Here is a 25,224-nt window from a genome sequence, read left to right as displayed (position 1 = left end):
ACAGGTAAGTTAATTAGAACCATAGACCTATAGAACATTACAGCACAGAAACAGGCCTTTTGGCCCTTTTTGGCTGTGCCGAACCATTTCTCTGCCTAGACCCACTGACCTGCACCTAGACATATCCATCCATACCCCTCTCATCCCTGTACCTTTCCAAGTTTTTCTTAAATGTTAAAAGTGGGCCTGCATTCACCACTTCAACTGTTAGCTCATTCCACACTCCCACTACTCTCTGTGTGAAGAAGCTCCCACTAATGTTCCCTTTAAACTTTTCCCTTTTCACCCTTAACTCATGTCCTCTGTTTTTTTCCTTCCCTAGCCTCAGTGGAAAAAACCTGCTTGCATTCGCTCTATCTATACCCATCATAATTTTAAACAAATCTCCTCTCATTCTTCACGCTCCTGGGAATAAAGTCCTAACCTATTCAACCTTTCTCTGTAACTTAGTTTCTCAAGTCCCGGCAACATCCTTGTAAACCTTCTCTGCACTCTTTCAACCTTATTAATATCCTTCCTGTAATTAGGTGACCAAAACTGCACACAATACTCCAAATTCTGTCTCACCAATGTCTTATACAACCTCACCATAACATTCCAACTCTTGTACTCAGTACTTTGATTTATAAAGACCAATGCACCAAAAGCTCTCTTTCCAACCCTATCTACCTGTGATGCCACTTTTAAGGAATTTTGTATCTGTATTCCCAGCTCTCTCTGTTCTACTGCACTCCTCAGTGTCCTACCATTTACCTTGTATGTTCTGCCTTGGTTTGTCCTTCCAAAGTGCAATACCTCACATTTGTCTGCATTAAACTCCTTCTGCCATTTGTCAGCCCATTTACCTCTACAAATCCCTCTGCAAGCTTTGAAAACCTTCCTCACTGTCCACTACACCTCCAATCTTTGTATCATCAGCAAATTTGCTGATCCAATTTGCCACATTATCATCCAGATCATTGATATAGATGACAAATAACAATGGACCAGCACTGATCCCTGTGGCACACCACTAGTCACAGGCCTCCACTCAGAGTAGCAATCCTCCACTACCACTCTCTGACTTTTCCCATTGAGCCAATGTCTAATCCAATTTACTACCTCACCATGTATACCTAGCGACTGAATCTTCCTAATTAACTTCCCATGTGGGACCTTGTCAAAGGCCTTACTGAAATCCATGTAGACAACATTCACTGCCTTCCCTTCATCCACTTTCCTGGTTACCTCCTCGAAAAGCTCTAATAGATTGGTTAAACATGACCTATCACACACAAAGCCATGTTGACTCTCTCCAATAAGTCCCTATCTATCCAAATACTTGTAAATCCTATCTCTTAGTACTCCTTCCAATAATTTACCTACTACTAGCGTAAAACTTACTGGCCTATAATTTCCCGGATTACTTTTAGAGCCTTTTTTAAACATCGGAACAACACGAGCTATCCTCCAATCCTCCGGCACCTCACCCGTGGATACCGACATTTAAAATATATATGCCAGGGCCCCTGCAATTTCAACACTAGTCTCCTTCAAGGTCCAAGGGAATACTCTGTGAGGTCCAGGGGATTTATCTACTCTGATTTGCCTCAAGACAGCAAGCACCACCTCCTCTTTAATCTGTATAGGTTCCATGACCTTACTACTTGTTTGCCTTATTTCTATAGGCTCCTTGCCAGTTACCTTAGTAAATACAGATGCAAAAAACCTATTTAAGATCTCCCCCATTTCTTTTGGTTCCATACATAGCCGACCATTCTAATCTTCAAGAGGACCAATTTTATCCCTTACTATCCTTTTGTTCTTAATATACCTGTAGAAGCTTCACCTTGATTAACCTTCACCTTGACTGCCAAAGCAACCTTATGTCTTATTTTAGACCTCCTGATTTCTTTCTTAAGTATTTTCTTGCACTTTTTATACTCCTTAAACTCCTTATTTGTTCCTTGTTGCCTATACCTGTCATACATCTCTCTCTTCTTCTTTATCAGATTTCCAATATCCCTTGAAAACCAAGGTTCCTTATTCTTATTTACTTTGCCTTTAATCCTGACAGGAACATACGAACTCTGCACTCTCAAAATTTCTCCTTAGAAGGCCTCCCACTTACCAATCACATCCTTGCTAGAGAACAACCTGTCCCAATCCACACTTTTTAGATCCTTTCTCTTTTCTTCAAATTTGGCCTTTTTCCAGTTTAGTACTTCAACCTGAGGACCAGATCTATCTTTATTCATGACCAAATTGTAACTAATGGTGTTATGATCACTAGACCCAAAGTGTTCCCCTGCATACACTTCTGTCACCTGTCCTAACTCGTTTCTTAATAGGAAATCTGATATTACATCCTCTCTAGTTGGTAACTCTATATATTGATTTAGTAAACTTTCCTGAACACATTTTACAAACTCTAACCTGTCTAGACTTTTGACAGTATGGGAGTCCCAATCAATAAGTGGAAAATTAAAATCCCCTACTATCACAACTTTATGTTTCCCGCAGTTGTCTGCGATCTCTCTGCAGATTTGTGCCTCCAATTCTCGCTGACTATTGGTTGGTCTATAATACAACCCCATTAATGTGGTCATACCTTTCCTGTTTCTCAGCTCCATCCATATGGCCTCAATAGACAAGCCCTCTAATCTGTTCTGCCTGAGCACTGCTGTAATATTTTCCCTGACTAGCAATGCCAACCCCCCACCCTTCATTCCTCTGCCTCTATCACATATGAAACATCGGAACCGTGGAACATTAAGCTGCCAGTCCTGCCCCTCCTGTAGCCAAATTTCACTAATGTCATAATTCCATGTGTCAATCCATGCCCTCAGCAATACTCCTCACATTGAAATAGACACACCTCAGAAGATTATTACCACCACACACAACCCTTCTATTTCTGACTTTTCATGAACTTTTAACATCATCTGTTTTCACCCCCGCTCCGCTATCTGCTCTGGCACTCTGGTTCCCATCCCCCTGCAAATGTAGTTTAAACTCTCCCCAAAAGCACTAGCAAACCTCCCTGCAAGGATATTGGTCCCCTTATAGTTCAGGTGTAACCCGTCTCTCTTGTACAGGTCTCACCTGCCCCAGAAGAGGTCCCAATGATCCTGAAATCTGAAACCCTGCCCCCTACACCAGTTCCTCAGCCACGTGTTCATCCTCCAGAGTATCCTATTCTTACCCTCACTGGCACGTGGCACAGGTAGCAATTACGTATATTGAATAGATTTTTTTAAAAAGTGCAAAAACAGTAATACTGTATTTTTTTTTTAAAAAGTGAGGTAGTGTCCAAAGATTCAATGTCCATTTAGGAATCGGATGGCAGAGGGGAAGAAACTGTTCCTGAATTGCTGAGTGTGTGCCTTCAGGCTTCTGTACCTCCTACCTGATGGTAACAGTGAGAAAAGGGCATGCCCTGGGTGCTGGAGGTCCTTAATAATAGATGCTGCCTTTCTGAGACACCGCTCCCTGAAGATATCCTGAGTACATTGTAGGATAGTACCCAAGATGGAGCTGACTAGATTTACAACCTTCTGCAGCTTCTTTCGGTCCTGTGCAATTGCCCCTCCATACCAGACATTGATGCAGCCTGTCAGAATGCTCTCAATGGTACAACTATAGAAGTTTTTGAGTGTATTGTTGACATGCCAAATCTCTTCAAACTTCTAATAAAGTATAGTCACTGCCTTGCTTTCTTTATTGCTGCATCGATGTGTTGGGACCAGGTTAAAGCCTCAGAGATCTTGACATCCAGGAACTTGAAGCTGCTCACTCTCTCCATCTTTAATCCCTCTATGAGGATTGGTATGTGTTCCTTCATCTTATCCTTCCTGAAGTCCACAATCAGCTCTTTTGTCTTACTGACGTTGAGTGCCAGGTTGTTGCTGTGGTACCGCTCCACTAATTGGGATATCTCACTCCTGTACGCCTTCTCGTCACCACCTGAGATTCTACCAACAATGATTGTATCATCAGCAAATTTATAGATGGTATTTGAGCTATGCCTAGCCACACAGTTGTGTGTGTATAGAGAGTAGAGCAGTGGGCTAGGCACACACCCCTGAGGTGTGTCAGTGTTGATTGTCAGCAAGGAGGAGATGTTATCACCAATCTGCACAGATTGTGGTCTTCCGGTTAGGAAACTGAGGATCCAATTGCAGAGTGAGGTACAGAGGCCCAGGTTCTGTAACTTCTCAATCAGGATTATGGGAATGATGGTATTAAATGCTGAACTATAGTTGATGAACAGCATCCTGACGTAGGTGTTTGTGTTGTCTAGGTGGTCTAAAGTCGTGTGGAGAGCCATTGAGCTTGCATCTGCCGTTGTCCTATTGTGGCGGTAGGCAAATTGCAATGGGTCCAGGTCCTTGCTGAGGCTGGAGTACATTCTAGTCACCACCCACCTCTCAAAGCATTTCATCACTGGCGATGTGAGTGTTAATGGGTGTCGTCATTGAGGCAACCTACATTATTCTTTTTCAGTACTGGTATAATTGTTTCCTTTTTGATGCAAGTGGGAACTTCCACCCGTTAACAGTGAGAGGTTGAAAATATTCGTGAATACTCCTGCTAGTTTGTTGGCACAGGTTTTCAGAGCCTTACAAGGTACTCCATCGGGACCTTCCGCCTTGCAAGGGTTTGCTCTCTTTAAAGATGGCCTAACATCGGCTGCTGAGACGGAGATCACGGGTCATCAGGTGCAGTAGGGATCTTCACAGCTGTAGTTGTGTTCCCTTTCAAAGCATACATAGGAGACGTTGAGTTCATCTGGTAGTGAAACATCGCTCCCATTCATGCTATTGGGTTTTGCTATGTAGGAAGCAATGTCTTGCAGACCCTGCCAGAGTTCTTCTCAGTTCAGCAGCAGTGGAGATGGACAGTAAATGTTGGTATTGTAGTAATGTTCACATCCCATGAATAAATGTCAGAAAATTATCATCAGGATCTTGTTTTCTACAGAGGAGACATGAGGCTGCAGATGCCGGAATCTGGAGCAACATAAGAGACACTGGAGGAATACAGTGGCTCTGCTGTCACCTCTGAGGGGGAAATGGAAAGTCAACATTTTGGGTCAAGACCCCTCATCATGAATCCAGATAAAAGGTCTCAATCAGAAATGTTGACTATCCATTTCTCTTCAGTGATGCTGTCTGACCCAGTAGGTTGTTTCAGAGCCTCTTGTGTTGTTGCTGCTGCTTTACACAGGGTTGTTGAGTATATCCATGATCAAGGGATGAAGGTTCCTTAAATTTCTTATCAGTACAGTTATATTATTACCATTGTCAAACAATAAGCTATAGTGCCTGCAGTTTTACTCTCGCCTCTTGGCTTTTTTCATTGATTTGTGATGTTTTCTGGGCAGAAGGATGGCTGATGTCAGTAAACAATAATAAAGGGCATTATTGTGGGGATGCATGCTGAGGTAATTAATATCTGTATTTCTAATTGACAATTATACATCTGTGTTGGGATAGAGGAACAAAGAGATTAATCGGAGAAAGGAAGTAAAGGAGCAAAAAGAGAAAGAAAAGCAAGAACGGCTTAAAAAACAGAAGGAAATGGAAGAAGAAAATCAAGGTTTGGCCATTGAAGAAGAGGAAGAAGAGGAGGAAGAGGAGGAACTCCCAATGATTTACATCCCCATTCAGCCTAGTCCTATATTGTGTGGTTTCTATTCAAAGCCAAACACTTTCTGGTTATCTATGGTAAGTCTTATTGCTCAGAAACAAGGATTGGTCAGTTTATTGCAGAAAAGTTTAAGATGGTTTTGATAGAGAAAGTTTCTATAAGTGTTTTAAAACAATGAAGTGCTTTTGAAAACTGTACTGTAGGAAGTGGAGCAGCCATTTTGTACACCACAAGCTGATCAGACTGCCAAGTGGTAGAAAACACTAGTCTGCATTTGTTGGTGTTGGTTTACAAAAAACTGATTATAACACCCTGAGCTTCAAAATAATATGTAAGGATCTTTTACATCTACCTCATAGGGGCTTTGGATTAAAGTTCACATGAAAATTAACATTTCTGATCATTCATGATTCCTTCAATGCTGTAGTGAAGAAATGGAGTTGGCTAGATATATGGTACATTAATTGTCAATCATCTTATTCAGAGTTAGCACAGATGTAATAGGCCTAATTATCTTTTGCTGTGGTGATAAATTGCATGATTCCATGATTGTACATGTCCGTGATGCTACTACAAGCAAGCTTTTCACCGTACCTGTACCTCACAGTGATTTTGACTCAACCTGACTTGATTTAACCTTCCTTAAAACACAGAAGGAGGCTATTTAGCCCACTGGATCAATACTGGTTCACAAGCAATTATGTTCCCTCAATAATTTTACATGTAATCTATTCGCCCCAGTGTCCTCTATCAGCTATACTACACAACTGCACTTAGAACAATTTTACAGCAGCCAATTAACCTACCATTCCACATATATTTGGGATGTGGGAGTAAATCAGATCACCTAGAGGAAATCTCCTATTGTTGCATGTAGACCAAGCAAACCATGCAGATCCCACCAGGGTTCAGGATTGTAGCTGTAGCACTCATAGTTTCAAAGGTTTCAAAGGTACGTTTAATGTCAGAGAAATATATACCATATACATCCTGGAATGATTTTTCTTCGCAACCATCCACGAAAACAGAGGAGTGCCCCCAAAGAATGAATGACAGTTAAATGTTAGAACCCCGAAGTCCCCCCCCAGCTCCCCCTCTCCTGTACGTAAGCGGCAGCAAGTAACAATCTTCCCCCCCCCCACCGGCAAAAAGAAGGCATCAGCATCCGCCAATGAGCTCTGAAGCATGAGCAGAGCAACAGCAAAGACACAGTCTTGCAGTTACCCGAAAGACTAACTGTTCACATATTCAACATATCATAGGCTCTCTCTCTCTCCCTAATAAGGGAGAAAGAGGTGACTCCGCTTCACAGTGAGAGTGGAGACTTAAACAACTGGTTGGTTTACGATGTTATAAGTCCGTTGCGTTGCTTTTTCTGAGCTCTGTGCCCAAAGATCTTGGGTCTCTGGCACACAGCCGTAGATCTTCTGACTCCTCCAATGACACACCGATCTCCTGCCATGACACCAACCTTCGATCCGCCCTTCTCCAGAGCCACAAGATCTCAGCCCTCCGAAGGCGAGTGAAGCTCTTCGGCTGAGCCCTTGGCGTGCCAAATAACGGCGATTCGTGAAACCCCGACTGCGGGTCCCAATCCCGCAAAGAACTATAGTCAGTGTGTAACTCCAGATAAGGGTTTTCAAAAGAACCCTGAAAGGGAAAAATAGAGATATTAAAAATGGAAATAGAGCTATTTCCAAAGATGCAAGCAAAGGAGTTGCCATTAGGTGCCATTAATCCTCCTAAGCTCCTGCTAATTTTGTTTGTTGCTTCTGCATTTTCTGTCTAACTAAGCTTTACAACGCTTCTTTGTAAGGATGAAATGAAATGCGTAAGATCTGTACCTGAGTCAGAAAATACGTCATTTATCATAAACTTGGGCAAATTCTGCTTATATGTACAGTTATGATTTCTATTGCATTCCTGAGGATGTTAGAGCTGCAGAATTCAAGGAATGGAAAAAAGTGCAGACATCTGGGAGGAATTCAGTAGGAAAAGATGAATTATGATATCAGAGAATGATTTGAAAATATCAATGAATATGTTAAAACTAAGACATTGACAAAACAAGAACCAGTGCAGATCACTGACCAAAAGGGTGTGGATGATTGTAAATTAGTGAACCTATAATATGTTAATTGAGTTTTGGATCAGTTTATGTTTATTTGAGATGGCAAATGGAGGTCTGCATGGATAGAGAGTTGATGCATGACAATGAGACCTACTTTTGAGCTTGCACTGATAAGGATCTTGGATTCCTCACCCTTGTGACAGTTGATTCTAATAGTGACTCGTATTTGGCTTTTTACTCTTGCATCCAGCTTCAAGATAGCTGATATTCCAGTGCGGGAATGGGTCAAATGTCTCACTGACATGGGTAAATTGTATGGAAATTGATCTGGTGTGTCGTGGAAGCAGAATGTATAGGTGGGTTTGAAAGGTTTTGGGCCAATTAGCTTGAAACCATATTGACTGTCTTTAATGTACCTTTTCAGGGTGATTATGATTGTGGCTACCTCTACCATTGTAAGTTCGCAGATGATCAGAGAACTAGTGAGGACAGCTCCAAGAGTGAGGAAGAGCCATTTGCTTTCATAGCAATTGAAGATGCAACTGAAAACCCAATCAGAAAAATGATATTCAAGTAGGCCATGCTAAACAGTAATTTAACTCTTAGCTAAATTAATAATTCAACTTCTAAGTGTATAGCCCTAAATTGTATATGGTATTTCAACTTTGGTCTTACTAGAACTTTTTCAAAAACAGATTCAATATTCAATCTTGACTTTAATACAACTTGCACTTGTTTGTCACCCATAACGTAGTGGAACACCCTAAGACAGGTAGCATCCAACATGAACTATTATGAGGCAAAATTATGCATCTTTTAAAGTGGTGTAAAGAGGAGTATTTTCAGAACATGGTAGTTAATCAGCTGAACCATGCTTGCATGCTAGGATGATTAAAGATTCACAGAAGGTCAGGATGAAGAACTGTACAAACCTTTAGAGCAAGCGTTTCCAACCTCTTTTATGCCATGGACCCCACCATTAACTGTGGGGTCTATAGACCCCAAGTTGGGAACTCCTGCCTTAGAGGATGAAGAAACAGGGATAGGCAAATATGTGATAATGGAAGTATTTATACTTCACAAGGGTAAGTCCAAAGGGAACTTCTGACCATTGTTTCAACAGGCAGCCTAGAAAAATAATGAAGAGAACATTTTTTATATTTTAGTAGTTGTTTTTAGTATGTTAGTCACCTGATTGAACCACAGTGTTACTGACAACTCCCAGATCATATAGTTCCATTGTATTTTGTTTAAATTGTTTTGCAGGATACTAAAGAACATTGCTTTCATGCATTAATGTGTTAATTTTTGGGCATTACAAAAAGTATTTAAAATTTGAATCAGATTGGTCCTTGCTAATTGGCTTAAATTGTAACACCCAAAAGAAGCATTCCCACGTTCAACCCCACCACAAAAAGAGAGCAAGAAAATGGTGAGGCAGTCTCATACTGGTGATCAAACTTCATGCTAATATTTATATCATTTTAGTTTCGATCCAGCTTTAACTCATCAAATAAAGCAATGCTTTTGTAACTGCAAGGACATGAAAACATGTGGTGTGCTGGCAATTAATATGAGAGTATATGAAGTAGCTATTCCTTCCAATATGAGATGTAGCTGTAATGAAAGAATGAATAAGCTATATTTAGTTTAGTTTTGATGTGGATGCACTCTTGACAGTGCAAAGACAACACAACTAGTCCAAAGATACTCACTTGCTCTTCTTTTTGTTCAAGTTCTGAAAAGGACCTTCTATTTTGTGGCATGGAAGATGGAGCTCTGCGAGTATATCCTCTTAAGCCAAATGATTACAAACTGAAATCCATGCAAGGTTTCTGGAGTCTGAATGTACATGATAATGATTATGGCCACATCAATCAAATCTGTATCAGTCACAATGAACAGTTTCTGCTCACATGTGGGGCAGACAGCAACATTTTTGCCTTTGCTATTCTTCCTCAAGAGGAACTTGGTCAATTAATGAGAGGAAAGCGAGCCCTTGTGCCAATTCCTAGGGTAAGTTCAATGTAATGATTTATAATTGTAAATTATGACTGCTGTTTTCCAATTATGACCAAGCTCAAGCGCACCACAAAATTTTATTGTTATGGATTTCCATTTCGCAGCACAGACTAAGTAGGCATTTGCTCTTGTGGTATAAGTGGCAGTGGCGTTAGTTGTGAAATTTATTGTTTTGCAACAGCAGTACATTGCAATACATAATAATAGTAATAATAAAATTAAAAATTACAACAAGATGTACAAAAAGAGAGCAAAAAATAGTGAGGTAGTGTTCATGGGTTCATTGTCCATTCAGAAATCTGACAGCAGAAGGGAAAAAGGTATCCTTGAAATATTGAGTGCGTGTCTTTAGGCTCCTTAGGATCCCTTAGGAATAAAGATGACACACTTTCACTCCAATTTTCTGGGTCTGAGCTGAGAAATAAGGACAATATGAGAACTGCAGACTCTTCCACAGGAAGTGTTTGAAGAGATAGTTGAGTGAGTAGTGTATGAGGTGGTGTGTTTCTTCAACCTTTTACACAGGGCTGCTGTATGCTCCTGATGCACAGAGTTGACATTGTTGCCATCAACTGAATGTGTGCCTTTGTTTTAAGTGGTCACAGGCCAGAGATTCCTAAGAATCAATGAAAATTTTTCATTTTTCAAACAGACCTTGAGATGGGCATGTCCGATAGTGTCAACTCAGTATCTAGGGCTTCAATGCAGGAGAGAATCAGAGTCAGGTTTACTATCACTGACAAACGTTCTGAAACTTGTTTTCTAGTAGCAGTACAGTGCAATACATTAAAAAGATCACTACGTTACTAGAAGAAAAATAAAAAAGTGCAAAAAGAGAGCAAATTAGTGAAATAATGTTCATGGACTATTTAGAAATCTGATGGAAGAGGAGAAAAAGCTGTTCTTAAAATGTTGGGTGGAGTGGATTGGACTTCTCCCAATACTGTCAGTGTTCCAAACCTGAAATGTATGGGAGGCTTTGACATGGCCCTCTAACTGGCTCAAACCAGTGGCCAAAGGGCTGCCCAAATCATAAATAAGTGGACGACGTTTATTATGCAACAACTCCATGACAGAAGGAGGGAGAATACCAACAAAGCCTCTGTCAACAGAAGAGAGCTCACTTCTCAAATTCTGTTGCCTGCGGAAGTTTTTCTCCATCTATGTTTGCTTCACTATGGAATGCAAGCCACCAGGTTCACCATAAATCCAATCTCGGTGAATGCCAGTATCAAGCATCATTGTCCCAATTATTTTCTTTTATTTTTTCTCACTGAAGTGCAGCAACCATCTCCAACAAGCTTCCAACCAATTTGTGGGACAAACGGGAAACTTTTCAACAACTGCCTGTGCACTCCAGAACTGAGGTCACAAAACCTCAGTGGTTGAATTGCAGTACATAGACAATGCTTGTACATGCATGTGAGTCAGGCTTCAAGTCATTGTCAATTTTTCACTGAATTATGAATGGATCTTGTACTCAAAATGACTTGCAGAGTTTTGATATTTAATGTAAGGGCACTATTTGTCTGTTCTGCCTCACTTTGAGTAAGATTTCCAGCAGGAACCTTAATAGATCCCATTCTGGTGAGTGACACTTCAACTCACACTTTTTCAGACCATTAGTTAAAGTCACTGCCAGGATCACAGGAATTAGTGTTCAGAAAGTAACTGCAGATGTTGTAAAAGTAGAAAATTGGTAACACTCAGTAGGTCAGGCAGCATTTGTGGAGAGAGAAACACAGTTAACATTTCAGCAAATGAGTTTATTTCATAGTTGGGAACATTTAGAAAAAAAGACATGTAAATGTAAAACAATGAGTCTGCAATTTAAAATATTTCTGCTTTCCAAATTTTCCCAGCTCTCCTGATTAAAAATGAAATTAAATCTAGAGAAAGCAGTGACTTAGAATCGGAAGATGGAGAATTCTTGTGGATAGAGTTAGAAACTGCAAGGGTAAGAGGACCCTGATGTGAATTATTTACAGACTTCCAAAAAGTAGTCAGGATGTGGTCTACAAGTTAGAGTGGAACAGAGAAAACAAATGTCAAAAAGCCAGTGTTATATTAGTCATAGGGGATTTCAATATGCAGGTAGATTGGGAAATTCAAGTTGATATTATAAATCCAAGAGTGAGAATTTGTGGAATGCCTCTGAGTTGGCTTTCTGGAGAAGCTTTGTGGTGAAGAAGGAAAATTTCAAATGTCACTCCACTCTTCAAGAAGGAAGAGAGGTAGAAGAAAGGAAATTATAGCCAGTTGGAATGACCTCAATGGATTGGAAGATATTAGAGTCGATTGTTAAGGATGTTGTTTTGGGGTTCTTGGAGGCATATGAAAAATAGGCCAAAGTCAGCATGATTTCCTTAAGTGGAAGTCTTGCCTGACAAATCTGCAGGAATTATTTGAAGAAATGACAAGCATGATAGACAAAGGAGAATCAGTGGACATTGTGTACTCGGATTTTCAGAAGGCCTTTGACAAGGAGCCGCACACGATGCTGCTGACAAAGTTAAGAGCCCAGGGTACTACAGGAAAGATACTGGCATGGATAGAGCATTAGCTGATTGGCAGGAGGCAGAGTGGGAAGAAAAGGGATCCTTTTCAGCTTGGTTGCCGGTGACTCCTGTTCCAGGAGTCTGGGTTGCGACTGATTCTTTTTATGTTATATGTCAATGATTTGGGCGATGAAATTGATAGCTTTGTGGCCAAATTTATGGAGGATACAAAGACAGGTGGAGGGGCAGGTAGTGTTGAGAAAGCAGAGAAGGTGTAGAAGGACTTAGACAGATTAGGGGAATGGGTAAAGAGCTGGTAGATGGAATACGGTGTCAGGAAGTGTACGGTCATGCACTTTAACAGAAGGTGTGTTCTGAAGGAAGTAGCAGTGGAGATTGCGGAGGCATTAGCAATGATCTTTCAAAAGTTGATAGATTCTGGCCTGGTTCCGGAGGACTGGAAAATTGCAAATTGCTATTTAAGAAGGGGGCAAGGAAGCAAAAAGGAAATTATAGACCTGTTAGCTTGACATCGGTGGTTGGGAAGTTGTTGGAGTTGATTGTCAAGGATGAGGTTATGGAGTACCTGGAGGCATATGACAAGATAGGCAGAACTCAGCATGGTTTCCTTAAAGGAAAATCCTGCCTGACAAACCTAGTGCAATTTTTTTGAGGAAATTACAAGTAGGCTAAACAAGGGAGATGTAGTGGATGTTGTGTATTTGGATTTTCATAAGGCCTTTGACAAGGCGCCGCACATGAGGCTGCTGAACAAGATAAGAGCCCATGGAGTAGCCAGCATGGATTTGTGCGTGGAAGGTCATGCTTGACAAACCTTATTGAATTTTTTGAAGAAGTTACGAGGAATGTTGACGAGGGTAAGGCAGTGGATGTAGTCTATATGGACTTCAGCAAAGCCTTTGACAAAGTTCCACATGGAAGGTTAGTTAAGAAGGTTCAGTCGTTAAGTATTAATGCTGGAGTAATAAAATGGATTCAACAGTGGCTAGATGGGAGATGCCAGAGAGTAGTGGTGGATAATTGTTTATCGGGATGGAGGCCGGTGACTAGCGGGGTGCCTCAGGGATCTGTTTTGGGCCCAATGTTGTTTGTAATATACATAAATGATCTGGATGATGGGGTGGTAAATTGGATTAGTAAGTATGCCGATGATACTAAGGTAGGAGGTGTTGTGGATAATGAGGTGGGTTTTCAAAGCTTGCAGGGAGATTTATGCCGGTTAGAAGAATGGGCTGAACATTGGCAGATGGAGTTTAATGCTGAGAAGTGTGAGGTTCTACATTTTGGCAGGAATAATCCAAATAAAATATACAGGGTAAATGGTAGGGCATTGAGGAATGCAGTGGAGCAGAGAGATCTAGGAATAACAGTGCATAGTTCCCTGAAGGTGGAGTCTCATGTAGATAGGGTGGTGAAGAAGGCTTTTGGAACGCTGGCCTTTATAAATCAGAGCATTGAGTACAGAAGTTGGGATGTAATGTTAAAATTGTACAAGACATTGGTAAGGCCAAATTTGGAATATTGTGTACAGTTCTGGTCACCGAATTATAGGAAAGATATCAATAAATTAGAGAGAGTGCAGAGACGATTTACGAGGATGTTACCTGGGTTTCAGCACTTAAGTTACAGAGAAAGGTTGAACAAGTTAGGTCTCAATTCATTGGAGCGTAGAAGGTTGAGGAGGGATTTGATCGAGGTATTTAAAATTTTGAGAGGGATAGATAGAGTTAACGTGAATAGGCTGTTTCCATTGAGAGTAGGGGAGGTTCAAACGAGGGGACATGATTTGAGAGTTAGGGGGCAAAAGTTTAAGGGAAACACGAGGGGGTATTTCTTTACTCAGAGAGTGATAGCTGTGTGGAATGAGCTTCCTGTAGAAGTAGTAGAGGCCAGTTCAGTTGTGTCATTTAAGGTAAAATTGGATAGGTATATGGACAGGAAAGGAGTGTGCTGAGTGCGAGTAGGTGGGACTAGGTGAGATTAAGAGTTCGGCACGGACTAGGATGGCCGAGGTGGCCTGTTTCCGTGCTGTGATTGTTATATGGTTATATATGGAATTACAGGAAAGTTACATACGTGGATAGAGTGTTGGTTGATTGGTGGGAAACAGAGTGTGGGGATAAAGGGATCCCATTCTGGTTGGCTGCTGATTACCAGTGGTGTTCTGCCGGGGTCTGTGTTGGGGCCGCTTCTTTTTACGTTGTATATCAGTGATTTGGATTATGGAATAGATGGCTTCATGGCTAAGTTTGCTGATGATACAAAGATAGGTGGAGGGGCCGGTAGTGCTGAGGAAACAGAGAGTCTGCAGAGAGACTTGGATAGATTGGGGGAATGGGCAAAGAAGTGGCAAATGAATTACAATGTCAGAAAGTGTATGGTCATGCACGTTGGTAGAAGAAATAAACGGGCAGACTTATTTAAATGGGGAGAGCATTCAAAGTTCTGAGATACAATGGGACTTGGGAGTTCTTGTGCAGGATACTCTTAAAGTTAACCTCTAGGTTGAGTCGGTGGTGAAGAAGGCGAATGCAATGTTGACATTCATTTCTAGAGGAATAGAGTATAGGAGCAGGGATGTGATGTTGAGGCTCTGTAAGGCAATGGTAAGACCTCACTCAGAATACTGTGTGCAGTTTTGGACTCCTTATTTATGAAAGGATGTGCTGACGTTGGAGAGGATTCAGAGAGGATTCACTAGAATGATTCTGGGAATGAGAGGGTTAATATTTGCAGAATGTTTGACTGCTCTTGGACTGTACTCCTTGGAGTTTAGAAGAATGAGGGGGTCATAGAAACATTTTGAATGTTGAAAGCCATGGACAGAGTGAATGTGACAAAGTTGCTTCCCATGGTGGGGGAGTCTAGTACGAGAGGACATGACTTGAGGATTGCAGGGCGTCCATTCAGAACGGAGATGCAGAGGGTGGTGAATCTGTGGAATTTGTTGCCACGGGTGGCAGTGGAGGCCGGATCATTGGGTGTATTTAAGGCAGAGATTGATAGGTATCTGAGTAGTCAGGGCATCAAAGCTTATGGTGAGAAGGCGGGGGAATGGGACTAAATGGGAGATTGGATCAGCTCATGATGAAATGGTGGAGCAGACTCGATGGGCCAAATGGCCGACCTGCTCCTTTGTCTTATGGTCTAATATATGAATCTATTACTTTTAGAGCAATGACTCCCCTTAGCACTACGTATTGATCTGTTGCCTGCACATGTGCATTGATCTGTTATCTCTGCATGCACATTGTCCCCCCCCCCCTCGCTGCAATGTGAATACACCAGTTAAAGCCATCTCCTGCATGCGTCCATTTATTTAATCAATATGTAGTTGCAAAGACACAATGATGAGTACAAACCTGTATGTCAGAAAATACCACGAACTGCACTGACAGTTATGGGACAAAACAATGGGAGGAGAGAGTTACACAGTAAGGGGCTGTCACAGACATTAACAAAGGGATGTATGAGTAACAGTGCTCTATGAAAGACACAAGTGAAAATAATGTAGCAGTGGCTTCAGCCAGGAAAGTTGACGAACTTGATAGCACTAATGAAGGCTGGGAGTCATATATCGAGAGGGTGGAACAACAAACAACATGGAAGAGCAAAAGAAAGCCCCCACACTTCTTAGTTTAATGGGTCCTAGGATATATGGTCTCTTGTGCTCCTTAGTAACCCCTGAAAAGCCAGTAAACAAGATGTTTGATGAAATTGTTACAACTTTACAAAATAACTTGAACCCTAAACCACTGGTAGTAGCTGAGAGATTTAGATTTTACAAGAGGAACCAGTCAAAGGATGAATACTTTGCAGAACTGTGCAAACTTTCCCAGTACTGTGACTTTAGAGGTGGCTTGTATGGGACATGCATATACTAAAGACTCAAAAGAGGTTACTGTCCGAAAGAGACCTAACCTTTGAACAAGCATTTGCTGTTGCTATATCGTTAGAAACTGCAGAAAAGGATACAGCAGAACTACAGAAAAAGAATTTAGAATGTGAAATGCACAAAATGTCCCTGAATGTTGCAAAAGGCCAAAATATTATTGATATGACAAATCCTCCCATGATGCAAATAACTTGATTCAAAGAAAAAGTTTGCAGAATTTGTCATAGACAAGGTAACATAGAGACAGACAAAAAGCACAATTGAGTGAAAAGTTTCAAACATAAAAAACTAAGCAAAGGCATAAAATCAGGGAATAGGGTCTGACAAAGGTGAGCTGTCATGCCTAGAACTGTATAAACGTCGTGGCTATCCCTTGAGGTCGAGGATGATGATCTTCATTCCGTTGATCCATCACAGAGCGAAGACGCCTGTGTGCGTATTTGTTTAACGTATACTTGATGTTGCACTCCAAGAAGCACATGATACTTCACAAATCAACCGACTGATTCCAATGGCATGGAAACCATGTCGATTGGAGTTGATGGATTTGTTGCAGCCTTCATCCAGCTTTACAGCCATTGATTTCGAAGTAACTCCGTCCGCCTGTTCCACCGTTGAGGTCTTGGTTGGTAATACTGTATAATATTACTGAAACATATCACAAAATCATTTGGATCATAATAGATGTGACTGGTGAAAAACTGAAAATGGAGCTGGATACAGGGTCAGTTTTGTCTATAATTCCAGAGGCTGACTACACGGACTGTTTTCTAAGCTACCCTTAGAGAAGACCTCAGTGATACTAAACACCTTCATCGGTGAAAAAGTGTCTCCCAAAGGCAAAGTAATGGAGGCCACAGCAGTTAGAACTTTATGTGTTGAAAAGTGGAGGGCCAGTGCTTTCAGACGTGAATGGTTGAGAACTAAACTGGCACTCAGTCAAAGCTCTCGATATGGCATCAACAGGAACTGCAGCCCAGATGATAGCACTAACTGCTTAATGCTAATGAAAAGGTGTTTGAGAAGGGAATACATAAACAGTTTGAAGAGTTGGCCAAAAGCTGTTCAGGATGCTAAAAAGCTCAAAATGCACTCTCACAGGCACTGCTACACCTGTTTCAAATCTATATCTGTCTTTCCCACAGGCCCCTGTTTGATTCCTTCCAATTAGGTTCTCTTTACTATTTAAACTTATTAGTCACAAGTGGCATCCTACAAGTGGCTTTGATAAACTATAACATGCTCATCCTCTCAATTTTACTGAAGCCTTTGACATTGCTGTCTGTATTATTCCCCACCTGTCATGTCCAAGGTTGTGTACTTATTTACTCTGCTGTGCAGTCACCAGTAGTGCCATCTCTTTCCACTCTCATTACCTCCCATTAGGCCTCTAAACATCCATCTTTAACCATCTCCTATGTATCACCTAAGTACTGTTCCTTCACAACATTATCCAAAAATATGCAACCAACATTACAATTAATATTTATGATTCCCAGTTCACTCCACCTCTCTTGATTACTATTTCATTTGTTATGGTACTTTTCTGATATCCAGTGAGGCATTAGCAGAAATTGTTTCGAACTATATAGTGAAAAGGTTCTACTGATATATCCATTCACCTCTACAATCCACTCAATAGCCACTAAATTAGGCTCAGCCTTGTCATTTGCATTTTTGATCTTATACTTAACCGAGAGCTGGGCTTGTAATCACATATTCATGACTGCCTATTTAACACAATAATATCATTTGCCTCCAGCAACACACACAAAATGCTGGTGGAACGCAGCAGGCCTTCATTTGCCTCCATCCAGGTCTACATATGCTTGGCATTCAACCCTTCATTCAAACCTTTTCATTATTTTACCACTTTTTGAACTTGTCTTCCATTTTCAAATCTGCATAAATGTAAAAAAGCTGTCTGTACCATTGCCTTTAGGATATGTTTCTTGGGTCATTCTTGATGATTCTCCCAGAATCCCACATCTGTCAGAATTTTTCACACTCACTCAACCTATCAATTTTCTTTAGTAATCTCCACACATCCTACTACCCCTATCATAGTAGGGTCATCTGCAAGCTTGAGTACACAAATTGTTTCTCTGATAGCCGGATAATTTAAAATGTGTTTTCTCATTAAAGATGATATAATTTATGTTTTTCTCAAAGACGCTGGGCTTATTGATGCTGCCAGCTGCAAGTAAGTTTTTCATTGTACTTGTACATATATGTTCTTGTGCAAATAGCAATAAACGTGACTTTGACTGAGATTCCTAGGGAACACCATATCACTCTCTTATCAAGCAGAGCACTTTCCTACTCTTCATCTTCTGCTTCCCAACCAATATCCAATCCAAACCATATTACAATTTCATGTTTGCTGGAAGTGGAATCTTCTGCTGAAGGTTTTTTTTAATCTTGGAAGCTTACCTCTGTAAATGTTTCAAACTACAAGCCAAAATCTATCCATTTGTCCATATTTGTACAAAATGTGCATTTTTATAAACTTTTACCTACACATCCTTCTTTGTCAACAATGCTCACACCACATAAGTTATTAAACGTTAAACACACACTTTACTTTCGGGTCAATCACTCTCTCCAAATTTTTATACCTGCGTGCACATGAAACACGTTTTCTGATATTGGAATATTCAAACATTAAATATGAAATGCACATCATTCCAGTGAGGAAAACTCTAACATATTTAATTTTTCCCCAACAGCCAGGCTTTGCTCGTGATAAAGTAGTAAATGATATTGATGACCCAAATGCCTACAGGTATGTTGTTAATTATATATATGGAAATGAAACCACTGTAAACATAAATAATTTGATAGGTGAATAAAGATATCTGCTTAAATCTGAACAGTTTGAATATTGACTCACTACTTTTGGATAGCCAATTGTCTTCCCTAAGCCCTCAACTTCACATCAGTTTTGACCTACTTTAAGGTCAGAACCTAATTTTTGAGCAAACTTTATCATTAGTTCTTACAACACACACAAAATGTGTGTCAGGACTAACTGAAAGGAAAGATAGTAAGAGACTTGTAAGTGGGTGCTCCTCCCCTTCTTACCCCATCTTTGATTTATTTAGTTCCCCCCCCCCTTTTTTTCTCTTTCTGCCCATCACTCTGCCTGTTCTCCATCTCCCTCTGGTGCTCCCCTCCCCCTTTCCTTCGCCTCCTGTCCCGCCTCTGTATCCCTTTTGCCAATCACCTTTCCAGCTCTTAGCTTCACCCCACTCACTCTGGTCTTGTCCTATCATTTCGCATTTCCCCCTCCCCCTCCCACTTTCAAATCTCTTATTATCTTTCCTTTCAGTTAGTCCTGACAAAGGGTCTCGGCCTGAAACGTCGACAGTGCTTCTTCCTATAGATGCTGCCTGTCCTGCTGTGTTCCACGAGCATTTTGTGTGTGTTGCTTGAATTTCCAGCATCTGCAGGTTTCCTCATCATTAGTTCTTATATCTCTTCATGTGACTTATTGATCAATCTTCTTTGATGATCCTTCTAAACTTATTGGGACGTTCTACATAATAGGGTTATTTAAATCATTTTGTTAGAAAATAATATGGTGATCATCTATCTGTTACAGAACATAATTATTCTTGTGATGAATCGATTGAAAATTAAGTGGGTTCAGTAATTCTGTCCCTCAGATCTATTCTGTGATTCAAGTAAATCAGGCTAATCTGTTTCTTAACTACCTTTATCAACACGAGATTGTGCTGATGCTTGAAATCCAGAGCAACACACACAAAAATGCTGCAGGAACTCTGCAGGTCAGGCAGCATCTATGGTAATGAATGAACAGTCAATGTTTTGGGCACAGACAGGACTCAACATTAACTGTTAACTGTTAATTGTTAACTGTTTTATTAACAAACAAGAGAAAATCTGAAAGGGCTTGAAATCCAAGCAATGCAATGCACACAAAATGCTGGAGGAACTCAGCAGGCCAGGCAGCATCAATGGAAAAGAGTACAGTCGACATTTCGGGCTGGGACCCTTCATCAGGACTGGAGAAAAAAGATGTGGAGTCAAAGTTAGAAGGTGGGAGGAGGGGAGGAAGAAATACAAGGTAGTGGGTGATGGGCAAAACCAAAAAGGTGGGGGGGTGGTGAAGTAAAGAACTGGGAAGCTGATTGGTGAAAGAGATACATTGATGCTGCCTGGACTGCTGAGTTCCTCCAGCATTTTGTCTCTTTATCTACCTTAGCTTTTAAAACCTTAATATCCCATCTTAGAAAATCTGCAATAGATAGAATTTTTGCCATATAAAAATATTGAGTTTATAGAATCAAAGCTAGTAAATGGAGTTAAGACACATCTCAGTAGCTGAAACAGACTCAATAGCTACTTTCTGTTTTTACATCTTCAGTGGTTATTATTATCCCTTTTGATTCACAAGTTCTGACCTTAAAGTAGGTCAAAATTGTTTAAATTGGGGGATTAAGGAAGGGATTAAGGAACTAACTTTGCTATCTGAAACCAGTGATTAAATATTTAAACTGTTAAGATTTAAGTAGCTTGGCAATTCCCAGGAGCTCAAGTTTTGACTTGATCTTCAGTTAACCAGGTACATTTTAGAAGGAGAACAGGACTTAAATTTATCTTCAATAACAGATGCATGAAAGGTGGTTCAAGTTATTAACCTTTATCAGAATTGAGAATTTAGAAATCAAACAAATGTTAAGTTACAGAGAAGGGAGAAGGATAGTAGGAATAAATAGAATGTCTTGGTAGGATGAAAACCAGATCAAACTGAATGACAAATGTTTGTAGTACTGGTTGAGGGATATGTCTCTGGAAATCAGTTATGGTCAACAAAACTTGCTTCCACCTCAATCTCTCAGCAGGCGCTGTTGCCACTTGTGTTTCTTAGTCTCCATAAATCACAAACTTTTCCTTAGTTCTGTCCAGCCTTCTTTCTCTGCAAATTAAAACTTAATTGATTTCTAGATTTTCCCAGTTCTGCTGAAATGTCATAAAGCTGAAATGCTATCTATTTTGCTCTCTACCTAGTGTGCCAGACCTAATGTGCATACCCAGCACACACAAAATGCTGGTGGAACACAGCAGGCCAGGCAGCATCTATAAGGAGAAGCACTGTTGACGTTTCGGGCCGAGACCCTTTGTCGGGACTCCTCGTGCATACCCAACATGTGTTTTGTTTTTCTTAACTTTCATTTTTCAGCATCTGCAGTTCTTTCTGGTTTTATTTATCTTTCACTCTTACTGTCTAATGTGCTTAGAATTATAGAAAACTACAGCACAGAAAAAAGGCCCTTTGACCCATCTAGTCCATGTCAAACCATTTAAACTCCCTAGACCCATCAACCTGCATCTGGACCTTTGCCCTCCATACACCTTCCACACATGTAGCTATCCAAACTTACAATAAATGTTGAAATTGAAATTACATCCACCATTTGTGCTGGCATCTCGATCCACGCTCTCACCGCCTTTTGAATGAAGTTCCCCTTAAACATTTCACCTTTCATACTTAACCCATGACCTTTAGTTGTAGTCTCACCCAACCTCAGTGGAAAAATCCTGCTTCCTTTTACCCTATCTATACCCTGCATAATTTTGTATACCTCTATCAGATCTCCCTTCAATCTTCTACATTCTAGAGATTAAAGTTCTAACCTATTTAATTTTTCCCTACAAACATCTGATGAACCCAAAGGAATAACAGAGGTGAATACAGTTTGGCACCAGCAAAATTGCAGGAATTGCCAGTCAATCTTGAACTTGACATGGGACTCAGTCCTTTCCCTTGGGGTTTATTCCCAAAGCCTTCCCCATGAGTGGGTATAGCCACGAGGTAGTGGAGGTTTGAGATCAGAGGTTTCCTTCTCCTAGATGAGCTGCTAACCATGACTGATGAGCCCCATCTGCCAGAAGCGACTGGTTTTAATGCACCAGTAACCTGCCCTTTCCCCTTCTGTCAGTAGAAACAGTTCCACTGGGCTCACTAGCTAAGCCACACATGAAGGCCAGGAGCTGCACTTGGTTGTCAGAGGCTATTTGAGTCACAAGCCATTGGGAGCATTTAATAGGTATGGGAGCTTATCCTCACTACCACCTCCCCACCCCCTGACTATAACAACCTTAAGGAACCTAGTTAGGGAGAATAAAAAGGGGCAAAATGGATGCAGTCCAGTATGAAAACAGATTATAGTGATTGGGCTGCATTTATTTTGAAAAATAAATAGAAAGGATTTTTTAAAAGTTAAAAGGTATAACTATTCCTCTAGGTACAAGAGATTTTCAGTGATTTGAGAATGATGGACTGGAATCAGGATTGGCAAGAGCTATGGTGGTCCTTTAAAATGTCTCTAGACAGAAATTGCATATTCTCATAAGGAGAAAGGAAAGAGCATCCAAAACCTGGAACTCACTGGATCATAAAGATTAATATGAAGCAAAAGCTTAATGAGGATATCCATACTTTTGTTACTTAAATGTATTATTCTAGCATATTTAGATTTGTACCAGTATTTTGTTTAAAAAAAAGACTTAAGGGTGAATTGTGAAGTTGATAGAAGGAAAACGATATAGTATTTAAAAAGGATGCCAGGTAACACAGAGGTCAATAGATACATTGGTCATGGCAGGTACTGAATATAGCTGATATCATTCATGAGCCAGTTGTAGCAGTCTTGTTTCTAAATCAGAAACTTAACTTCAAATCTCACTCCAGAGATTTGAGCAAAGTGTATTTCCCATATTACAACAAAGAAAATATTTCAAAGGCACTTCAACAGTTGTAAAGTGCTTTGGGATATTCTGAAATGTAAATAGAAAATGTAATATAAATGCATTTATCTTTGCAAATAAAAAAGAACAAATTTAAGTATTTTGCTTAAGCACCTCCAGGCTGAGACTTTTCTCACTGTTGCTGGACCCCCAGGTTTCTCTTCCCCTATTACCACACTCCAACATTGGGTCTCTCAAGCTCCACCATAACAGTTTGGGTCCACAGAGCTTCTATCTTCCTCTCAACCCACCTTCCGGAACATACTAACCCTTCCCCTTTCTCTGATGCCTCCAACTCTCATCCCCACTTCAATACCAGCTCTGATCCCTGCTGTGTCTTCACCAATCCCGTCGACCGTCCCCTCTCTAGCGTGGAACATTCTGCCCTCAGCAAGGTCCTTTGTTCTCCTTCACCCTCGCTTCAATGAGTCCCGCCGCGATGCTGAGCTCTTCTTCTGTCACCTCTGTCTCTGAGCCCACTTCTTTGACAAGAGTTCCCCATCAGTGATCCCTTCTGTCGTCTCCAGCTCTTCTCATCTTCTTGGACCCCTATGCTGGGTCTCTACCTGCCCTGGAACTTTTTATCTCTAATTGCTGATGAGTCATCCGCTGGCTCACTTTAGCAATCCTCACTCCTCCTTGAACCTTACACCCCCTCTGAATGTACTGCCATCCACTCTCTACGAACCAATCCCAACCTTACTAAAAAAAAAACTCACAGACAAACGGGGTGTTGTCTTAGTGAGGTGGACTGATCTCTACCTTGCTGAGACCAGATAGCAACTTTCAGACACCTCCTCTTACTCATTCCTAACCATTAATAAACTGTCTCCAACACAATTACTGACCTAATCAATTCTGGAGAACTCCGATCTACTGCCACCAAACTCATAGTTTATTTACCCCATGCTGCTTGCTCCTATCATCCTATCACCTACCTAAGATCCACAAACCTGACTGTCTGGATTAGCCCATTGTCTTTGTCTGCTCCTGCCTGTCTGAACTTGTGTCCTTGTATTTGATCTCATTCTATCCCCCTTGCTTTATTCCCTTCCCACCTACATCCGTGACACTTCTCCTGCTCTCAATCTCCTCACTAACTTTCAATTCCCTGGCCCTGAACATCTCATTTTCACTATGGATGTCTGGTCTTTATATACATCTAATCCCAATCAATAAGACATTAAAGCTCTCCATTTCCTTTTTAATAAAAGAACCAACTAGTTCCCCTCTTCCTCCACCTGACTCTGGCAGAACTGGTCTTCACCTTCAACAATTTTTACTTCAGCTCTTTTCGGTTCCTCCAGACTCGGAAGGGTAGCCATGGGCACCTGAATGGGCCCCAACTATGCCTGCCTTTTCATTGGCTACATAGAGCAGTCCATGTTCCAAGCCCTTCCCTGGTAATGCTCCCCATCTCCTTCCGTTACATTGATGACTGCATTTGTGCTGCTTCCTGCGCTCATGCTGAGCATATCAATTTAATCAACTTTGCTTCCAGCCCGTAAATTCACTTGGTCCATTTCTGGCAACTTCCTCCCCTTTCTCGATCTCTATATCCATCTCTGGAGACAAACTGTCGACCAACACCTTTTGTAAATTTACCCCTTCCCATGGCTATTTTGACTATACTTTTCTCATCCTGTTTCCTATAAAAATGCCATTGCCTTTTCTCAGTTCCTTTGTTTCTACCCAGGGTTCCTCAGAACCCTGTGGTTGAACTAATAAACTTGATTGAGTGGTGATAGAGCTAACCCCTCACAAAACTACCCAAGCTGCACCTCTTGCAAAAGGATTTTTATTCTTTATTATCTATTTGTGTTTGAATATGTTTTGAAGTGACCACCAACCATGTACTCTGACACCTTTCTGTTTTTGCCATGTATAGTCTTGAAAATGCCAAACAGAAAGCAGAGATGGATCTGATATTGAAATTGGCAGAGGAAAAGAAGGCGAAGAAAAGAATGGAGATTGATTTTCTGCAAAATGAGTTTAAGGAACTTCAGATAAAAAATGCAGAACTGCCTGAACATGTCCAGCTCAAAAAGGAGGTAACATTTAAGAGTTTATTGCTTAACCTCTGATTAATCAACCACAATTACAAGACAGTGGAGGGTTTCCAAACTTTATTAAACAAGTGAGAGCATGATATTCTGAACAGAATTAGATAGTACAAGGAAGAAAATGTTCTTAACAACAGTGCTTTTGAGAGAGGATAAATGCAATTGTTGGCAGAGGTGGTAAGAATTCTGTCATTGTATTGTTATGGAAGTACATTCTAAAGCCATTAATGACTTTTGCAGTTCAAAAGT

The 25,224-nt window shown here is 40.8% G+C and overlaps 1 protein-coding gene across 3 annotated transcripts in view; it reads left to right on the top strand.

Moving 5' to 3' along the window:
- LOC132393039 (cilia- and flagella-associated protein 44) overlaps positions 1-25,224 on the top strand; it is a 210,917-nt gene that overhangs the window by 82,816 nt on the left and 102,877 nt on the right. For all 3 annotated transcript variants that reach the window (XM_059967770.1, XM_059967768.1, XM_059967769.1), the window contains exons 16-20: positions 5,478-5,708; positions 8,127-8,275; positions 9,439-9,718; positions 18,868-18,923; positions 24,801-24,963. In XM_059967770.1, coding sequence (XP_059823753.1) covers positions 5,478-5,708; positions 8,127-8,275; positions 9,439-9,718; positions 18,868-18,923; positions 24,801-24,963 — 879 coding nt within the window. The remainder of the gene's footprint in view (positions 1-5,477; positions 5,709-8,126; positions 8,276-9,438; positions 9,719-18,867; positions 18,924-24,800; positions 24,964-25,224) is intronic.

The sequence above is a fragment of the Hypanus sabinus genome, chromosome 4, assembly GCF_030144855.1.
Source record: "Hypanus sabinus isolate sHypSab1 chromosome 4, sHypSab1.hap1, whole genome shotgun sequence".
Taxonomy (NCBI): domain Eukaryota; kingdom Metazoa; phylum Chordata; class Chondrichthyes; order Myliobatiformes; family Dasyatidae; genus Hypanus; species Hypanus sabinus.
Note: the sequence above shows the minus strand (reverse complement) of the source record. Positions and strands in the feature narration are given on the sequence as shown.